Genomic DNA, 22,523 nt, shown 5'->3' with positions numbered 1-22,523 from the left:
AAATTTCTGGGACTTAGGGGGTTTTTTTTTTGGTCTCTCCACCTCCCCCTTCCCTCTCCTCCTCCTTTTTTTTCTTTTTTTGATGTTTTTTTTGCATGTTGTGGTTTTTGGGTAGAGTCTCGGGTTCATGATCCCTCTAATGTGTCTCTCTGTATGTAACCTTTCGCATCATGTACCTCAGGTTGACCATCACTTGGTGTGTTCGTTTTAGGACCCTTTGCGCCCGCCAACAGCCAGCCACCAGCACTGCTCCATTTTTTCTGCTTCAGAGTTGGTCTTTGTCACCTTCAGCTGGATTCGATCCGCCTCACCTTCTGCCTCCAGAATTGTGTTGCCCAGTATGCGGTCACCTTAACCACTCGGCTATTTGATATATTGATGATAAGAGTTATTTTTATTCTCATACTGTATTAATATTGAATTTGAATAAAGAATATGTCTCATACACATCTCTCTTATTCATCATCTGCCTCTACCCTTCTCTTTCCCTTGGTTCTTCCTCAACCTTCGTCATCCCTGTCTTTATGTATCTCTCTTACAGTCAAGTGCGAACCTTGAGTTTTTTGTTTTTCAGAAATATTCTAAGTGTCAAGGTCGAAATGCGCCACCTGAATTTAATATTTTGAACTAATATTTGATAATTATGAAAAACTAGACACTTGATTTTTCAAGCCTCTTGGAGGACTTGAACCAGGGAACATTGAGCAACCGTAGTGGTAACTTAACGACCTCGGCCAATTCGTTACACGTAACCTCTCTCTGATTTGTGAAATTATAAAGTCTTATTTATGAAATAAAAGATATAGGTTTCCTAAAAATGTCGTATGCCAAATGTGCGAATGGCCGAGGTCGTAAAGATACGGTTTAGGCCAGAATAGCAATTCGAGGTTCAACAGTTCGAACCCCATTTATCTGAAAAAAATCTGCATTCAGAAATTTTTCTTACTGTGTAAATAAATAAGATATATAGATAAATAATTAAATTTATTGAGTGTCTATTACAAAAATCGACATAATATAAATATAAATATATATATATATATATATATATATATATATATATATATATATATGTATATGTATGTATGTATGTATGTATGTATGTAATATAAGAAATAGTAGAAAGAGGGTAATTTTTAATAAATTCGTATTTACCCCTGGTTAGCAGTAAACCAAACCTACTTTGGTGTAATTTGAAGATTTTACAACATTTACTATTTTTCCCATACAAAACCGGTTTTTCAGGGGCAACCAAAATTGGCCAAAATCGTGACTTTCAAATGCAATTTTGAGGCCCTTAATGAATGAAATTAATAATTTTAAAGAATGCATTGTGTAGACTAAAGTACAATCTTTATACCAAACCAAAAAAATTACAAATTTATCATCGTCTTCATAGTTAAAATCAGCTTCAAAGTTGGCAATTTTTCAAACTTCAAATTGGTACCAAGGGCAGAAGAATTTTTTTTTTCCAAAAACTGATTTCATATTCGGAATCAGCGCCTCGAAAACTATCAGAATCGGTTAAAATATTTTAAAAATCGCGAAAAAAAATGTTTATTTCATTAGTAAAATTTTGATTTTGCAACCAAAAATTTCCATTTTCGCAGAGGTATGCAGATTTATCTAAAAACGGATAACATTTTCAAATTCATCAACTCCAAATCTATCAAAACCAATCAAAACGTTCTGAAAATCGTGAAAAAAAACTCGATTTTTGAAAAGAAAAACGGCTTTGCAACCAAAGATTTCGATTTTTCGCGGGGTGTATGTGGATTTATCCAAAAACGGATAGCATTTTTGAAATCAGCGTTTTAAAATCTTTTAGAATCAGTCAAAATATTTCAAAAATTGTGAACACAAATCCATTTTTTTGATAAAATTCCGATGTTGCAACCAAAGATTTCGTTGTTTTGCCCTGATGGTACCCTGAAAGGTCATCAAATAGGATAATTTCGTCCTCTTCATCAAAAAGACTTTCCAATTCGTTCTTGATTATATTGTCCCTTTACTATGGCGAAGACCGAGGTTGTAGAGTTCCTTCTGAGGCATTCTTTTAAGTCGTAAGCACCTGTAATAAAAATAAAAATTTATTGTAAGGCCACACATCTAAAATATAAAGTATTATATGTTTCTCAATACTAGTCTAGTAACATTAATTATGTGTTTAATGTAATATAATGTAATTTCAGTGTAAGTACAGCCGAATAGTATCTAGTAGATCATTTATATTAATCTAATAACTTGAGTCCATAAACGGTAGTTTAAAAAAAACGTGAATAGCAGTCTATGTTTTTAATACGGTTTATGATTTATAAATCTAAATTCTATCTAGTTTTTACTAATGTAAATAAATTAAAGTGCACGGAACAAAACTTCCAAGATATTCAACTAAATGTAGAAAATGTCCCAAATCCAACATATTGCTAATTATCAAACTCAAATCTGCGTTCCAACTAACTATTGTTCAAAATTTTGATAGCCATGTAGATAGATTATAGAGCAATGTAAATTCTAACTAGTGGTGTATGGCATCGTGCCTTAATGCAAATTGCTGGAACTTCCCGTACCGTAACAAAATGTTCGAGAAATATTGAATATTTTTAAATAGATCATTATTAATATTGTAACACTGTCTAATATTTATAAGAATTATATAAACTGAATCACAAAGTCAGTTTTTTTTCCAAAAGCAATTGTTTTGTCAACAATACCTACTTGTTTTCATATTTCAACTTATTTCTCACAAAAACTGCAATTTTTTGTATATTTAGCTCTGTATCTTCGAAATGGCGGGACTTGAGGGGTCAAAAGTAAAATAGGCGAATTTAAGAGAGAATTAGATTTAGGAGTAGGATAATTGAAAAATAATTGTGAACGCGTAGGTAGCCTTGGAACATTAAAGAATAGCTGATTAAGAATAAGAGGACAGTATATAGAATTACTGCAAAGTTTAAATAAAAACATAATTGTACAGATAAATCGACGTAAAGGGTAAATTTTATATGTTTTATAATAAAGATATTTCAGAAATTTTCGCTGAACCTTCTCTATCGCATCAGAGTTATTGATTTGATGAGGATACCAAATAATCGAACCATATTCTAATTTTTAACGTACATTAGAATAGTACATGCAAAGAAGTGCATTATTTGAATTGAATTGTTTACAATTTCTCAGTATCAAATCTAAAGATTTATGTGCCCTATTACAAATATCAGTTATATGTTCCGTGAAAAACAAACCAGAATCAAATAGAACTCCTAAATCTGAAATTTTATTACGTCTATCAATGCTGGTGTTAGAAATTTTATAATCAAAAAGTATTGGAACGCGCTTATGTGTAAAACTAAGAATCTTGCACTTTGATATATTTAAATGCAATTTGTTAAAGACACACCAAGAGTGGAAAGAGTCAAGTTGAGACTGTAATAATAAGCAGTCATGAATAGAATTTATTTTGAGATATAGTTTGAGATCATCTGCAAATAATAAATGTGGACAGCTAATAATATCAGATATGTTTTTAATAAAAATAATAAATAGCAGTGGACCAAGAATGGATCCCTGAGGAACACTTGAACTGATATTTTCAATGTTGCTCAAGAATCCATTAAGATAGACAAACTGTTTACGATTATGAAGATAACTCTTAAAAAAATAAATAAGTGAAGAATTAAAACCAATCTTAGATAATTTACTAAGAAGAATGTTATGATCAATTTTGTCAAATGCTATACTGAAGTCAGTGTAAATAACATCAACTTGCCCATTTGTGTCAAGATTCTCAGCTATATACTGTTTAATACAGATTAAATTAATTAATTTTATAAAGATTAATAAAATTATAATAAGAATTTCAATTTAAGGAGGAATAATTGCATAGATAAAAGAAGTGTTGACAAAGCGCTAATAGAAAGATCTAATATTTGTTCAGCTGATAACACAACATGCGAATCATAAAATATCTTATGGCCTTGTCTGAAAATTTTAATAACAAATACATTTTAATTATGAGTACATACCTCAATGAATCTATCCAACAAAGCAATTTATTTCATCGTTAATTTTCTTTCGAAATCATAACAAAATTCACTTTCTTATTTATGCGCTTTTTTTACTTATTGTTAATATACGCACATGATTGGTGACACAGATAAATAAAAACTGCGATTATAAAAAAACAATAACCATCTCTAACGAGAATTTACATAAGTTTGAATAAAATCTGTCAAAATACGAAATAAAACCTGTCAAACGCCATCTTGTTTGTATTCACTGACATTTTTATGCATGTGCCCGCTCCCTATGGCGCCCACAATTCTATTCTGAAAATGGCGGCCATCTGACTGAAAGCTATCAATATTTACGTATTGACATAAAATATCCCCAAACATATCTAATAAACTAATATCATTTATAAATTATCCGAATCAAGTATTTAAATATACGTTAAACGAGTATCTATAATTATTTTTAAAAAATAGTGTTACAGTTACATCAGGAATAAAAATAACATCGGACTACATTTTAAGGCTATTTTCTACGTCAGGTAAATTAATCAAAAGCATCAAAATAATACCGTACCAGGATATAATTAAATATCCCTCTGGAAACGAATTTAAAAATTTGAATGGATTTTTAAGAACGTAGAGCGAATTTTTAAATAATAGTTATTTACAACAAGATTGATGGAGTGAATTAATTATGAGATGCAAACAATAGTGTTAAAACAAAATGGACACGCATTTTTTGAAAAAATTCTTATTTTACATTTTTTTAAACTTTTAAAACGTTTTGGGAGCATTATGTCAATTTAAAAGTTTTTGTATTTGATTTTAATAAAATCATAGGGTTTTCTTTTACAATAAATTAAAAATTATTTAATCCAATGAAATGAAAATTTTAAAAAATATTGATTGAACATTATGCTTTAAATTTGTGGAATTATGTGGAAATGGACTTTACTTTAGATGCCTGATTATTTTTTTAAAATAATTATTCTTCTCTGAACATGAACCTAATATAACTTTCTTTCAATGATTTTATATAGCTTTTTTGATTTACAAACAAAACACACAAATCTTATAAAGATAAATTCATCGATAATATATAATTGAATAAATGTGTTATTGTATTAACTTCTTATAGTCAATTGTGTGTTTTGTTTTGATTTCAAAAATCATATGAAATAATTATCAGCCTTTCTTTATAATTAAACATTTCGGCACTTTATGTGTGCCATTTTTTTTGAAAAACACTAAAAATAGTTTCACTAAAATGGAATGAGATTCCATTGCTGATTCTAAAATGTCTAAACATCTCTTTTGTATTACATTTTTTATTTATGTAATAATTTTCTCTTTAATAATAATGTTTTAAAAACTATTTTTAGTGTTTTTTAAAACAAAGTTTGTCCTGGTTGATTGCTGAATGATGACACACATAAAGCTTTGAAACGTTTCATTAATGAAAAATAATGTTCTTTTAACATTTTTGTTTCGACGAATTGGCTACTGATTATTTTAAATCTGTTTCAACGTTGAAAAAACCTTTAATATATATATATATATATATATATTTGTATATAATTAAATCTTTTATTCATAGTATTTTATTCTGGATTATTTATTCTTATAGATTTACCACCATGGAGGAACAATACGCATTGAGTTGGATGAGTTTCAAAAACAATTTAATATCGGGCTATCAAGAATTGTACAGAGATGAAATGTTTACAGATGTAACATTAGCTGCCGATGGAGTTATTGCCAAATGCCATCGAGCTGTTTTAGCAATCAGTTCAGATTTTTTTAAAATCATGTTGGAAAGCTGTACTGGGAATAATCACCCTATAAGTAATAAATGAATTTTATTATTTCTTCAGAATTGTTTTCATGTTTTTGTTGTATTTTTAGTTTATCTCAATAATATTTCACAACAAAACTTGAAAAATCTATTGGAGTTTATTTACTATGGAGAGACCAGAGTTGAACATGCAGATTTATCTCAGTTTATACTGAATGCAGAATCGTTACAAATTAAAGGATTAACTGGTCCCAAAGTAAGTTTTTGACTCACTGATGGAATTATAATTGAAGTATAGTTGTACTTTAATATTTTAAAATAATATTTGTTTTGTATTCAGACGGCTCCCACTAAACAGACAAGATCAATAAAAAGAAAGGCTTCACAGAGTTTAGAAAATGAAATAAAATCTCCCAAAATGATAGAAGGTATAAAAATTTATTTCATTTTAATTATTTGTTAGTTCTACTTAAGACTTTATTTATTTAACAAAAAAGCTATGTTTCTGTATTTTTATTTCAATTGCTATTTATTTTTGGTTTCTTATATATTGAAAAATTGCTTTATATACAATATTTAGTGTACGATTTATTTCTTCGTCTAAGACAACTTCTCGTGTTTTTAAGGAGATTTGACTCTCTTTTAATCACTACTATTGGATCTACATATAAAAAATGTAAACTCCAATCTGTTATTAATATTTATTAACTTCCCGTAGGATAAGTTATAGTAATCACAAAAAAATCGAAAATGAAAATTTTTGCATATCTTCACGTTTGAAAGGTTTCTGAACATTTTGGCATACTTCAGAAAAAATTGATGTATGTGTGTGTGCGTGTGCGGATACAAATTTTCGTCGTCAATTTCTGGAACACCGATCAACCGATTTGAATAATTAAAAAAACATTCGATTTGTATTGATGAGGATACATGCTGATTAGTTTTTGGCAAAGGCAGGTCCAGCCATTTCAAAGATACTGACCTAAATGTGCAAAAAATGACAGTTTTTGAGTGAACTAGGCGTCCGATTTGAATCTAAATCTAAAATACTTTCTGCTTGTATTGACAAAACAATTGCTTTTGAGGATAAAAAACTATTACATCCTTTCTTATTTCAATAAAATATTTTCGTAATTTTAGATTGAAAATTCAAAATATTACCCAGGCTAAACACAGTCTAAGGGCCACTCTGGTACAAATGTTTACCCAAGTGCGTTTAGACTGTTTATGTACCGGAAAAATGTGAAAATGCCGCTAAGCTAAGCACAGTATAAGTGAAATGTCGCACAGAATTATTTGCAAATGCGTTTAGACTGTGACTATACGGGAGCACTTCAATTCAATTTTGTGCAACTATTTTTTTGAAATTGAATTCGAATTGAAATGACTATTGTTAATGTTCTGGAGATAAATTGATTTATGATTTACATTTGATTTGCTCAGATATAACAAGAAAGTTACAGTATTTGTAATAATATATTTTAAAACGTTTAAAATTTCTCGAATATTTCATTACGGTACGGGAAGTTCCAGCAATTTGCCTTAAGGCACGATGCCATACACCACTAATTTAGTTGTACTATTTCTACTATCCATTCTACTATCAAATATATATTTTTATTATTATTTTAGTTATAGAACCAGAATTCATGAACGAAGAAGACCTGGAACACATAAAGGCTGCAGAAGAACACAACGAGAATCTTTTGAAAAGAGAAACCTGCCAAGATATCGAAGAAGAAATCGAACCATCATATATACAAACAAACGAAATGAAAGTTGATGAAAATCCTGATAACTCTTCATATATACCGGATTACGAAAATACCGATGATGATTATATAGAAGATGACTATGATATGGGATTCCCACAAGACGGAGGTACTTGATAAATATTTATTAATTAATATTTGTAGTTAGTTGTTTGAGAGTTTCACTTCTTGTGTTGCAAAAGCCTTTTTGTGATTTTTTCACCTGGTTATATAGAAAATAATACGCAATCCAATGAGACCAAATTTGGTAAAACTTTGCTTGAGGTTATTTTTGGCCTTTCGTCGACGTTTTCTCAAACACAGCTGGGCCGATTTAAAAAATTTAAGAGCCATTCGATTTTAATTGATGAGGACTAGCGTTTGGCAGTTTTGAGCGACGATCAGCCAAGCCGTTTCTTTGTTAGTAGCAGGAAAGTGAAGAATTTTTCGTTCGCTATTTAGCCCGCAATTTTGAATCGATTTTGAAAATTCAAAAACTGTTCGAAAGATATTGCTTGGAAATCGCGTTGATTAGTTTTTGGTGAAGATCGGCCCGGCCGTTTTCTTGTAATTAACTGTCGAAGTTTTTTATGAATTTTTTTTGGCGATAGGTATCATGATCTTATAGATCATACTAAAATATCACGGCCCTACGACAAGTCGTTTAATTTTAATAACTCATCAAAGTTTGAAAAAATGAGAAGCGTTTTTTGACCTTTGATAAAGTTAGACCTTTCATCGACGTTTTTGAAAATAATTTTTTTCTACAAAATTTATTAATTTTGCATTTACACGAAATTATAATTCGTTTATATCTACAATAACTTTTTTATTGCTTTACTGTGAAAATACTTCACTGCAAAATGTATGTTACAGTTACGAATGTTAAGCAGTCTATGTTTGTGATGAAAATCTATAGATTAACATATGGGGACTTTCCATTTTATGATCAAAACTAAATTTTATGTGTGTATAAGCTAGTTTGCAATGCAAGAGCATCATTGTTCTTAATTAGTGTTTATATATAATTGATAGCGCAATTTAAGGCCAAATAACGGAATCATTTTTTACAAAATTTTTCATTTACAAAAAAAATATAGTTTTGTAATAAACTAGTGGTGTATGGCATTGTGCCTTAAGGTAAATTGCAGGAACTTTCTGTACCATTTTTTTTAAATCTTTGGAAAAATTGAATTTTTGAGGAAATTTTGAGCTTTTTTCAAAGCAATCGCACTGCTTTAGCTGCATAGAGACGAAATATCGAAGCGCGTAAGCGCCGCGTCGCCGCTTAATGAATAAACATTTGTACGGAACCCATAGAAATGTAAACAAAATTGATACTATTACACATTATTAAAATCTGCATAAAATATCTCATAATTTGATGTGCATATGTCTAATGATCATTTTTGACCGCCAAAAGGCTTTTTTTTTACTTTTTTTACTAGATCTCCGAAACCGCTAGACCTACCTTTATGAAAATTTTATCGATTCTTCATCTTGTCAATACAAGTGAAATGTTTTTTGAATTATTTAAATCGGACGCTCCGTTCTCTTAAAAACTGAGTTACCGTTTTTGGCACTTTTTGTCACGTATTTTCGAAACGGTTGGATCTGCCTTTGCCAAAAACTAATCAGCACGTCCCCTTAATAATACGAATCGAATGTTTTTTGAATTATTCAAATCGGTTAAATCGTCGACGAAAATTTGTATCCGCGCACATGCACACACACATCACTTTTTATAAGGTATGCCAAAATGTTCAGAAACCTCTGAAACGTAAAGACAAACAAAATCATTTTCTATATTTTGCGATTACTATAAATTACCCTACGGATAGTTTAAACTAGAGAGTAAAAGAAAGGTTATATCTGTACAGACCAATTTTAATAGTTATCTATAAAAAATGCAATGCTTAATAGTTCATTTTTAAATATTTATAATTTATTAAATGTGCTCGATATTAAATATATTAATATTTATGTTTCGTTAGTTATTCATCATATTAAAAACTTGCAAAAAGGGCTTTTTAACTTCCCGTAGGGCAAGTTATAGTAATCGCAAAAAAATCGAAAATGAGAATTTTTATATATCTTGACGTTTCAGAGGTTTCTGAACATTTTGGCATACCTTAGAAAAAATGGATGTATGTGTGTGTGTGTGTATGTGTGTGTGTGTATGTATGTACGTGTGTGTATGTATGTGCGGATACAAATTTTCGTCGACGATTTCGGGAACACGGATCAACCGATTTGAATAATTCAAAAAACATTCGATTCGTATTGATAAGGAGACGTGCTGATTAGTTTTTGGCGAAGTCAGGTCTAGCCGTGCCGAAAACTGTAACTCAGTTTTTAAGAGAACGATTTTTAATAATTGTATTGACAAGATGAAGGATCGATAGAATTTTCATAAAGGTAGGACTAGCGGTTTCGGAGATATAGAGGAAAAAGTAAAAAAATAGCCATTTCGAATTATCAGATATTTTATAGAGATTTTAACAATAAGTATACATTTTGTTAACATTCCTATGGGTTCCGTACCAATGCTTATGCGTTAGACAGCGATGCGGCGCTTACGCGCTTTATATTTTGTCCCTACGCAGTTAAAGCAGTACGATTGCTTTGAAAAGAAAGTTCAGATCTTCCACAATATGTCATAATAAAGAAAAAAAATTTTTTTTCAAAAAAAAAAAATTAAAAAAAAATTTTTTTTTTAATTCTTTTTTTCAAAAAGAAAGTAATTTTTTGTCCAATTTATAGTTTCTCAAAAATCTTATTTTTTCAAAGTAATTTTTTTTTTCAAAAATGTTAATCGTTTTTAAAAAAATAATAATTTTTTGGTACGGGAAGTTCCAGCAATTTGCCTTAAGGCACGATGCCTTAATTGCCTTAAGACAGAATTCCACTTACAGCTAGTTTATAGTGATTTTCCTTCAGCACGGTTTTTTCATGTAAAAGTGAATTTTTCAAGTTACACTTTTTTTTTGAACATATCTTCTGTGTAAAACCGGCGATAAGTGTATATGCATTTTAGTGACACAAAAGTGTGCTTATTCTATTGTTAGGTCCACGAATCACAAACAGCACAAGTTTTATAAACCAAATTCAAAATAACTTAAATCAGATTTGTTTATCGCAAATTTGAATCTAATCAATCTATTCAATTTCCAATTGTCAACCAATATCTTTTATTCTTCTAGATGAGATAAAATTCATAAGAAGTCAAAAGCTTAATGCCCAACTCGTGTATAACATGTGCATTTACAATCGCAAGAAAACGCTCCAGAACGGCTGCACGACCTGGCGTTGTTGCGAAAACCTAAAGTACAAATGCAAAGCTGTCTGCATCACATTGAACGATAAATTCGTCAATGCAAGGCACAGGCACAATCACCCGAACCATTGGGAAAAAATTGCAAACAGGCCATTGCACGATAGAAGTGAATTCGAACTGAACGATCTCATTGATGAACTAGAAGCCAATTAGATAATAGATAGATAGATTTAGTAGGTTTATTATTTATTATTTAGTTTTTAAGATTGTAGATACACAAATGAAAATTGTACATAAACTTATTTTGTAATAGTATTATATAGTTAATATTTAATAATTAGATTTTTTTGTTCGACGTTGAGACATATCTTGAACAATGATTTTCAGCCAGTCGTCGAAATAAAAGAAACAAATAAGTACAAATATTTATTTATAATATACGTTTCGACACAGATTGTGTGTCATCATTCAGCAATTCTTTGTTAACAGTATCTAAAAAATATTTACAAAATTTTTTAAAAAACTAGTGGGGCGCATGACATCGTGCCTTAAGGCAAATTGCTGGAACTTCCCGTACCAAAAAAATTTTTTTTTAAAAAGATTAACATTTTTTAAATAAATTTACTCTGAAAAATTAGATTTTTGAGAAACTATAAATTTAACAAAAATTTACTTTTTTTTTGAAAAAAAGACTGAAGAAAAATTTATTATAAAATATTTTGGAAATTCTAAACTTTTTTTCAAAGCAATCGTACTGCTTTAACTGGATAAAGACGAAATATCGAAGCGCGTAAGCGCCGCGTCGTCGTCTAACGAATAAACATTGGTACGGAACCCATAAGAATGTAAACAAAATTTATACTTATTGTTAAAATCTCTATAAAATATCTAATCATTTGATGTGCATATGTCTAATGTTCATTTTTGACCGCCAAATGGCATTTTTTTTCACTTTTTTTTACTAGATCTCCAAAACCGCTAAACCTGCCTTCATGAAAATTTGATCAGTTCTTCATCTTGTTAATACAAGTAAAATGTTTTTTTGAATTTTTAAAATCGGACGCTCCGTTTTCTTAAAAACCGTGTTACCGTTTTTGGCACTTTTTGCCCCGTATCTTCGGAACGGCTAAACCTGCCTTTGCCAAAAACTAATCGGCACGTCTCCTTATCAATACGAATCGAATGGTTTTTGAATTATTTAAATCGGTTGATCGGTGTTCCCGAAATCGTCGACAAAAATTGTATCCGCACACACAAACACACACACACACCTAAAGTTTCATTTTCGATTTTTTGCGTTTACTATAACTTACCCTAAAAATTGCTTTTTTTGAAAATTTTTGAGATTTTTTTTTTAAATTATTGAAAGTTTATGACACCCATTTGATCCATTCTGCCGAAAATATCTGATTTTCGGTTTGTAACTTTTTTCCTAGATCTCCGAAACCGCTGGCTCTGCCTTGCGACAATTTAATCAACTTTTTACGTTAATACAAGTAAAATGTCTTTTGAATCATTCAAATCGGACGCTTCGTTTTCCTGAAAACTTAAATAAATACTCTTGGCTCCGGATCTTCGAAACGCTTGGTTATGTCTTTGGCAAAAACTAATAACTGTGTGTTTGTGGGAATACAATTTTTCGTCCGCGATTTCGGGCGCGCGAATGAACCGATTTAAATTATTCAAAACCATTCGATTTCTATTGACTAGTTTTTGATAAGGGCAGGCCCCATCCGTTTCGAAGTTAGAGAGTTAAAAATGCAAAAAATGGCAGATTTTGAGAGAATGGATTGAAAAAATATTTTGGTTTTGTTGACAGTGTGAAGAAACTGTCGGATTTCAAAATTTCAAAATATTTCTGCTTAAAATATCGAAAATAATTCAGTTTCAATTTGAATTCTTGTTAAAGTTCTAAAGCTCACTTATATACTTGAAATAAATAATTTTAACTTTACAATTCAGTTTATATAATTCTTATAAATATGAAATAAGGTCTAAATAGGAATTGCAAGATTAATATGTATTTTGCCGGCATCTGAGTGGAAAGGGTTAATTCTAATTTTGCTTGATTAAGTTTAGTTCATTTATTCACTTTCCATGTAAACAAATATAAACGTCGTCGTACAATTTATAAGCTCTCATATTTTGTCTACAAGATACAAATAATGAAAAAGAGTTTCAGTGCTTATATATTTGAAAACGTTTGGAATTCCTCGAATATTTTATTACGGTACGGGAAGTTCCAGAAATTTGCCTTAAGCCACGATGCCATACACCACTAGTTCATTTCAAATTCAATCAATCATCACTATATTTCATCATTTCGATTTCATCTTTCATCCCCAGGTGCAGTAATCCAGTACATATCCAGCAGCCGAAACTCCTTACAAATCTACCACGAGGGGCACACTTTCAATCGGTACAATTCGAAAAACGATGCAAACTATTGGAGGTGCACGCAATACCGCAATATGAACTGTCGAGCCAAACTGATAACATATTCGAATGGCCAAAAAATCGTTGTGAAGGAATCGAAACACACACACGAAATCATCGATGGCAGGTTGAAATACGGGACGAGTATTCGAAATAGAAAGAAAGACTCTTCCAAAACGGAGGAAAAGGATACGTAACGAAGGGGAGAGATAGAATTGATGATGAGGAATAGGTGAAGTCGACCCTCCTATAACGCGGGAGTGCGTACCGTGTAATATGAAAACCGTACTGTACGAAGAACTGGTGGTGCATGACATCGTGACTTAAGGGGGTTGTTCTTTTTGTTACAAAAAAGGCATTTGTTTGGGCTAGAAGCTTCGCATAATTTTTTTGCGTAATGTTATCAAGTTGTTTGAGGTGGTGGGACTAGGTACTGCATTGGTGAACAAATTAAAAAAAAATGCAAGTCGATCCGACTTGTAGTTTTTTTTTTAATTTGTGGCACCGCATTGAAAAAAGTCATTTTGAGAAAAACGTATTTAAAGTTCTTAATATAATGCACTAAATACACCATTTAATTTAATGTACTAAATACACCTTTGTGTTCAAAGATGCTGACACATTAAAAAGGTCATGTGCATGAGGTATTATAATGAAAAAGAGAGCAGCTGGCATACAATAGCTCGCGGAACGATGAAAAAAAAACGGTTTCAGAGGATCATACATATAGAGATAAATATATCTTTAACTTCGTCAAAAAAATAGATATTGAGATGATTTTTTTTTAAAATAATTCTACGGTTTTTAGCTTTCATAATATCAAAAAATCTCAAAACCGAAACAAAGAAAAATAAAAAAAGAACAACCCCCTTAAGGAAAATTGATGAATATGCAAAGACATGATAATAGTTTACATTCGGATCATGTCATATAAAATATATAAGGAGGCGACTATTTATCACGTGAGCTTTTTAGGGAAAGGATAGACAAAAATTACGAAATATCACGCGGGAAAAGGATGGGAGGGTATTGTAAGATATCACGTGTATTCATTTTTTACCTGATTTTTTAAAAAATCCAAACGTTTAAAAAAAAAAAATCAAAAATTTTTACAATTTTTCTCGTAAAGGGGCGTCCCTCAATCACGTGAGATTTTTAAGAAGGGGATAGACAAAAATCAAGTCTAGTAAGATATCACGTGCATTTATTTCTCACCTGATTGTTTTTTAAATTCAAACATTTCAAAAAAAAAAAAATCAAAATTTTTATAATTTTTTCTCGTAAAGGGTCGTCCATTAATTACGTGAGGTTTTTAGGTGGGGGTTCGGGGTTGACAAAAAATCATGAAATATCACGTAGGGGAGGAAGGGGTATTGTAAGATATCACATGTATTTATTTTTACCTGATTATTTTTTAAATCCAAACATTTTCAAACAAAAATCAAAGTTTTTACTATTTTTTCTCGTAAGGGGGCGTCCTTTAATCACGTGAGGTTTTTAGGAGGGGATTGGGGGTTTGACAAAAAATCACGAACTATTACGTGGGGAAGATCATAAAGATATCACGTGTATTTATTTTTTACCTGTTTTTTTTTAAATCCAAACATATTCAAAAAAAATTAAAAAATTTTACATTTTTTCCTCGTAAGGAGTCTAGTATCTTACGAGATCACGTATATTTATTTTTCACCTGATATTTTTTTTAAATCCAAACATTCTAAATAAATTAAAAAAATTTACAATTTTATTTCGTAACTAAAAATATACGTGATGTTTGTTGGGCGAGGAGGGGTAATTTTGAATATCACCATTCATCACTAAAGGTAAGGGGGAGTCCAAAAGTCCTTAAAAAATCGATCACGTGATTAATGGACGCCTCCTAAATGTTTTTATTGAATTGAAGAGTTTATATAAGGGAATGATAAAAATGAAACAAACATTAGGAGGTGTCCATTAATCACGTGAGGTTTAACCCCTTAACTTACGATTTAGATTCCAAAATGTCGGGCCAAAGTTGTTCAAACTGGCGCGGCGTTTGTGACTATTTTCCCTCATAGTGTATGGTTTTATACTAAACATACATGTAAGGGGATGACCATTAATCGTGTTATCAACTTTTTAGTAATTTTTGGACCTCCCTCCCCTTGGTGATACGTGGTGATATTCAAAATTACTACCACCCTTCCCTACCACGTGTAGTTTTAGTTACGTGAAAAAAATGTAATTTTTTAATTTTTTTTTGAAAATGTTTGGATTTTTTAAAAATTCAAGTAAGAAATAAATACACGTGATATTTTTCTATACCCCTCACGTGATATTTCATGAATTTTTGTCAAACCCTCCACCTAAAAACGTCTCGTGATTAATGGAAGCTCCCTAAAATTTGGAGACTGGAGGGTTATTTTAAATATTATCAAAAGATTGGAGGAGTCCAAAAAATCTTAGAAATTGATCACGTGATTAATGGACGGCCCCTTAAATTGAAAAAAACTGTTCTGTAACAAAAAATGTTTCTAGCATATTTTTTTTAGAAAGGCTAACGTGTAGATCTGACACTACTAAAATCGATGTCGTGCACAACTATGAATTATTATTAAAAGAAAACCGCGTTATATTAGTACTGTGTTATAGGAATTATGTCTCAATTTTAGCTCCGCGTTGTAGAAGGGTTGACTGTACTATTATTTTATAGGCTGTGCTGATTAGAAATAAAACTATGAAATATTTATTGTAAAGACTGGACATGAAATATAATGATTGCAATTAATGTTCAGTGTTTATTTTAGTCAACCACGCTTACGTTTCATCAAAGATGGCCGTAAAGCAAAACAGCGCTAAACGGGGTTTATTAACATATAAATTAGTTAATAAGAAATCAGTATGTTTATGAGTTTATACTCGAATTACTACAAAGCGCATTATAATGTGAGAAACTTACACATTATTCAATTTTGTACAATTTTTGCAGACATATTAGTTATTTTTGACAAACGATTCAAATATTAAACATTGTTGAAAAAATAAGCACACTATAGGGTTTATATAACAACCGATTATAAAAAATATTTTTATAAAAAAATACTATATTTTATCGACTGATACAAAAAATTTTAACAGAATATTTAGACATTTAGAGTAATTAAAAGCAGTTTCTGATTAAAATTATTTATTGGTCAATTTGTTAATGTGATTTAGAAGAATGAAAAAATAATTTACCAGGATAAAATAACCTTGAAAACAATTATAATTATCCCTTGTTTACAGCTAATTTTTACATATAAGGGTTTAAATATTTTTATTATTATGAAACGAAGACTATGCATGCTATTTGCAACAATGTTTACACACAAGCCAATACATTTGGCTTTATTTGTCATTTTCATTTTTTTAAATTATTCATTAACTATTTTTTTCTACTATAAATCGATTTCCTTAATTTTCTCCTGAACCGGTTTTTAGAAACCGACAAGCCCTAATGCACATATTTTTCTATTGCAAATACAATTAAAATATTAACATTATATTTTTACTAACCTCTAAGCTCGTGTAAGGTAATTTTAGTAAATTGAATTTTGCATCATTTTTTTCTTAAAAGTCAGGTGTGGCCTTGATTAAAAATGATCAGACTTGCGTGATCACCGGAACACGATGGATTATATAACTTGAAATATAGAACGTTCTTCTTCGTTGAAATTAATAACCAAGAAAACGAAAAGAAAATCACTCTAATACAAAAAAGTACTAGCTGTAAGTGGAATTCTGTCTTAAGGCAATTAAGGCATCGTGCCTTAAGGCAAATTGCTGGAACTTCCCGTACCAAAAATTATTATTTTTTTAAAAACGATTAACATTTTTGAAAAAAATTTACTTTGAAAAAATAAGATTTTTGAGAAACTATAAATTGGACAAAAAATTACTTTTTTTTTGAAAAAAAAATTATTTTTTTTTTAATTTTTTTTTTTTTGAAAAAAATTTTTTTTCTTTATTTTGACATATTGTGGAAGATCTGAACTTTTTTTTCAAAGCAATCGTACTGCTTTAACTGCATAGAGACAAAATATAAAGCGCGTAAGCGCCGCGTCGCTGTCTAACGCATAAGCATTGGTACGGAACCCATAGGAATGTTAACAAAATGTATACTGATTGTTAAAATCTCTATAAAATATCTGATAATTTGATGTGTATATGTCTAATGATTATTTTTGACCACCAAATGGCTCATTTTTTTACTTTTTCCTCCATATCTCCGAAACCGCTAGACCTACCATCATGAAAATTTTATCGATTCTTCATCTTGTCAATACAAGTAAAATGTTTTTTGAATTATTCAAATCGAACGCTCCGTTCTCTTAAAAACTGAGTTACCGTTTTCGACACTTTTTGCCCCGTATCTTCGGAACGGCTAGAGCTGCCTTCGCCAAAAACTAATCAGCACGTCTCCTTATCAATACGAATTGAATGTTTTTTGAATTATTCAAATCGGTTGATCCGTGTTCCCGAAATCGTCGACGAAAATTTGTATCCGCACATACATACACACACGTACATACATACATACATACATACATACATACATACATACATACATACACACACACACACACACATACATCCATTTTTTCTAAGGTATGCCAAAATATTCAGAAACCTCTGAAACGTAAAGATATATAAAAATTTTCATTTTTGATTTTTTTGCGATTACTATAACTTACCCTACGGGAAGTTAAAAACTTGAACTTTCACTGAACAAATCACAAAATTTGAACGGAAGTACAAAATTGTAACTTGGAAGTTGATCACTGAAACCGAAAAATAAAGTGAACGAAAGGTAGCCTGTTTAGAACTGAATTTGGAATCAAAGGATTTTTTGGAAGGAAAGTGACAGCTATCCTAAATTATAAACTAAAAGTCCTGTTGACGTATTTCACATCCGAGATGGCGACTATATTAATAGATTTATTTTATATTTATATTTAATACTCATTGAAGTCAGTATAAATTTCTTTAGCTTTTAATTTAACCAGTTTGCTGTGTCGCTCGCATCGAAAATGTGCACAGTTTTGTGTCGTCTTAATCGAGCTCATGACAAGTATATTCGTCATTCACAGAGCTGGTAAAATACCGGATGAGAAATATGAGTTAATTTAACAAATTTAAAAAAAAATTACTACATTTTACTTCTTTGTTAATATAAGCACATTACATAAATATGTAAGAAACTAAAAACAAATTAAATTCAATAATATGCATAATATATATACATTTAAATGCAAGAAAGTAAAAATAGTTTTTGATGAAAAACAAAAACTACTTTCAAAATAAACAGTAGAAAATGTTATAAATTTAAATAGCTAAATCTTGATAAAGAATGTTATTGTCTTAAGGTAAAATGCCACTTACAACTACTAATTTAACACAATCATATAGCCTCATATTCTAAATAAAACTCGACATTTCGGAATGTATTTTGTTTTTTCTAAAATTTCATTTTACTATTTTCATTTTTAATAGCAAATGATCACTGTTTTATACGTATGACTAGTATATTCGTCAACAAACCAAATTTTGCCACTTCTCCATGGCGAGTATATTCGTCAACGGACAAAATTCTGCCACTTATCCATGACGAGTATATTCATCAACACTCAAAATTGTATCACTTCTCCATGACGAGTATATTCGTCAATCACAGTTAACTGCTTAACACATCCAAAACCACATCAAAAATCGTATTTCATTCATTCGTCAATCACATTTAACTGGTTAACACGTCCAAACCCACATCGAAAATCGTATTTCATTCATTTGTCAATCACAGTTAACTAGTTAACACGTTGAAGACCACACCCAAAAATCGTATTCCACACCTGAATATCGCACCAAAATCGAAATCGTATTAGTAAAAAAAAGAAAAACCTAATATGAAACAAGGTTGTATCAAATTTACTGAATTTAATTGTCGAATGGACCACTGATGTACATAATAAAAAATCTACATTGTTTGATGAAAACTTATGTAATAAGCCCATAGGCCATTTACATCATGTTTTTTTATTCGCACATTAATATCCACTTTTTTTTTTGATAAAAACATGCAAATCCTATGATGAATTAATTATATATATATATATATATATATATATATATATATATATATATATATATATATATATATATATATATATATATATATATATGGATTAATCCATTATTCGCTTATTTTAACCATATCCAAATATAACACTTAAAATTTCAATTATCAAGCATCCTTTTATTAAATTATATCTACACAAGTAAATATTCAAAAAAAAAACTTTTTTCAAATAGTCATCTATACAATTATAATTGTAGAATTTGCTGAACAATATAATAACAGAAAACTAAATATTTTACACTAGCAATATGTAAATTGAGTTGAAATTGATAGAAAATGGAAATAGAGATCTGATATAAAGTTATCTTCAGGAATGTTGAAAAATAACATACACACACACACACACACACATATATGTATATATATATATATATATTATATATATATATATATATATATATATATATATATACATATATATATATATATATATATATATATATATAAATAATTAATATGACAAATGTATTCTGAGTGGATAGATAGATATTAATTTAGAAATATGAACAAACAACACTTTTTTTTGCACTAATTTATTAAATAATAATTTCACAAACGTTTCGAGACTAGGTTTGTTTCATCATCAGTGTGTTATAAATTTAAAATCTAAAATATGGTAACCTATATTATGTGTTATCCGTTACAAGTCGTAATATATTTGTATCTGTCCGCAAATTAACTGTATTATTTTTGTGAGCTATTAACATCGATTCTGCAATACTTCTTTTAAATAAATCTTTTTCATAATATAATATGTGCGGATTATTGAAATCGAAACCATGGTTGTTAAAGATAGCGTGGTCTACGAGTGTACTTTTTTGTTGTATGTTATTATTTTTACTTTGTTTACTTTGTAATTCATGTTGTCTTAATCTTTTTTCTAATTTTGACTTGTTTGCCCAATATAAGATGAATCGCAGTTCAAACAGTTTATTTTGTAAACAATATCTTTTCTTTGATGTTTTTGTATATATCTTGCAGTTGTAGTAAGGGTGACACGGATATGTTAATATTGTGTTTATTAAAAAGTCTTTCGGATAAAAGGTGTAAATCTTTGTCTATATACAGAAAATTCACAAAACATTTATTTTCCAATATAGACGAGTTATTGTAACGAATAACATATAATGCTAATTTGAAAACCATATTTTATATTATAACACACTGATGATGAGACAAACCTAGTCTCAAAACGTTTGTGAAATTATTATTTAATAAATAAGTGCAAAAAATAGTGTTTGTTCATATTTCTAAATTAATGCATATATATATATATATATATATATATATATATATATATATATATATATATATATATATATAACATTATATACTCGTATATATATATATATATATATATATTATATATATATATATATATATATATATATATATAATGTTTATAATCATTTATACTACAAACATTTACACTAAATAATTTTATTTAAATTTTGACACAGTCAAGCTCCAAAACTTATTCAGTCAAATATTACTGATCGTGGAAGATATTGCACATAGAATTAAGTACTTGATTGATTTATCTTAAAAATAACTATATATATATATATATTGTACATATATATCTATAATTATAACAAATATTTAATGCAAAAATTTAATCTTAACAAAATCATATTCTCTAAAAATAAGGATTTTGCATGTTATAACGGTTTTATACTTTCTTATGAACATGATTTACATAAAATATTTGATTTTAGTTTAATATACATGGCAATTCTTAAAATAACATGTTTATTAATTGTGACTATTTTATATAAATGTTGCATTTGGTTGTTTAAAAATTCAATTAAAAAAAATTAAATTACCGAAAAATCTCTTTGATAACTTTTGTTTTTTTCTAAAGAAATTTACTAAGTTAACAATATATTGTTTATAAATATATTTATTAAAACAAATTCAAAAGTAATTTTTAATTTTGATGTAATTTTAATAATCAAATTATAATCGTTTCATAATTAATTTTAACATTGCTTGTTAATTTTATTATTTATAAAAAAAACTATATTTTTTTGTTATGACATGCAAAATCCTTATTTCCTTAAATAAATCTCGATACACTTATTTATATTATTTATATATACACAAACGTGTGTACATTATAAATATATGAGATACATAATTACAAATTAACTTTTACATAATTAAATTAACATAGAAGACAATAGTTTGTAAGAACTCTACATAATAACAAAAATTTCAACGTCTTCTATAAATTTAAAATAAAAAATAATACTCTCGAGTAATTTTTGTCTTCTATGTTACTTGAACTTTCATCCTGATCCTGATCAATATTTATACTACATTATATGTATGTTTTACACAAATTATACATCTTAATTACTACATAAACAGCAAATATACATATATTCCCTAATATATGATATGTTTAAATGTCTCACAATTACGTTCAAATATTTCACAATTTTATTGTTGACGAACAACCATTTACCATTCTTTATATAGAAAATTTGTGCTTTAACTTATTTTTTGATTATAATTAGTTATATTATTCTAATAGTAATAAATTGGAATATGTTTTCACAGTTTTGAGCATTTGATTAAATTTCATCATGTATAGATAGATTATATTGTAAAACTGAACAAAAACATAAGAAAATAGAATTAACTTTAATTTTGTTTAAAGTATTTAAAAAATTTAAAAATTTAAAAATTTATATATATATATATATATATATATATATATATATAAATTATGATTATTAATTATATTTAATTATGAAATTATTTTATTCAACGTTCCACAAATACGGGATGTCCCTTTCTTCAGGAACTATTGATAATAAAAAAATAAAAAAAACATTTATACACTTATTTACTTATTTTAAAATTGAAATTGATTTATACTGATGATTATAATTGATGTATAAATATTTGGAAGAGATTTTATATTGATAACATATATTGCAAACAAATTAAATATAACATAGATTATATTTTAAAAAATATTATGTAGTGAATTCTTAGTAGAATAAAAGTTCAATTACTAAATACAAACAAGAATTGGCAGTTAAATAAACAAAATAATAATCTAAATATTTAAGTAAAATTAAATAAA

The 22,523-nt window shown here is 28.7% G+C and overlaps 1 protein-coding gene across 2 annotated transcripts; it reads left to right on the top strand.

Moving 5' to 3' along the window:
* Positions 1-4,369: 4,369 nt before the first annotated feature.
* On the top strand, positions 4,370-13,367 carry LOC113363801 (modifier of mdg4-like). Of its 2 annotated transcripts, XM_026606283.1 has the most exons (7): positions 4,370-4,552; positions 5,641-5,858; positions 5,919-6,064; positions 6,149-6,236; positions 7,441-7,689; positions 10,763-11,069; positions 13,183-13,367. In XM_026606283.1, the coding sequence occupies exons 2-6, from the start codon at positions 5,651-5,653 to the stop codon at positions 11,047-11,049; spliced, it is 978 nt and encodes a 325-aa protein (XP_026462068.1). In that variant the 5' UTR covers positions 4,370-4,552; positions 5,641-5,650; the 3' UTR covers positions 11,050-11,069; positions 13,183-13,367. The 2 variants fall into 2 exon arrangements, with proteins under 2 accessions (XP_026462068.1, XP_026462067.1); XM_026606282.1 differs by lacking the exon at positions 13,183-13,367 and having other exon boundaries at positions 10,763-11,168.
* Positions 13,368-22,523: the final 9,156 nt, after the last annotated feature.

Source organism: Ctenocephalides felis, unplaced genomic scaffold (genome assembly GCF_003426905.1).
Source record: "Ctenocephalides felis isolate EL2017-DRISC unplaced genomic scaffold, ASM342690v1 CF-g0.4_SCAFFOLD_00845, whole genome shotgun sequence".
NCBI lineage: Eukaryota > Metazoa > Arthropoda > Insecta > Siphonaptera > Pulicidae > Ctenocephalides > Ctenocephalides felis.
This window is presented reverse-complemented; position numbering and strand designations above follow the sequence as displayed.

What these genes read in the sequence shown, in the direction of transcription:
- LOC113363801 (XM_026606283.1), top strand. Translation starts at nt 5,651, where the DNA reads ATGGAGGAACAATACGCATTGAGTTGGATGAGTTTCAAAAACAATTTA. An exon ending in AAGGATTAACTGGTCCCAAA is followed by an intron (nt 6,065 to 6,148) that starts GTAAGTTTTTGA and finishes TTTTGTATTCAG; the next exon opens with ACGGCTCCCACTAAACAGAC. An exon ending in GGGATTCCCACAAGACGGAG is followed by an intron (nt 7,690 to 10,762) that starts GTACTTGATAAA and finishes TTATTCTTCTAG; the next exon opens with ATGAGATAAAATTCATAAGA.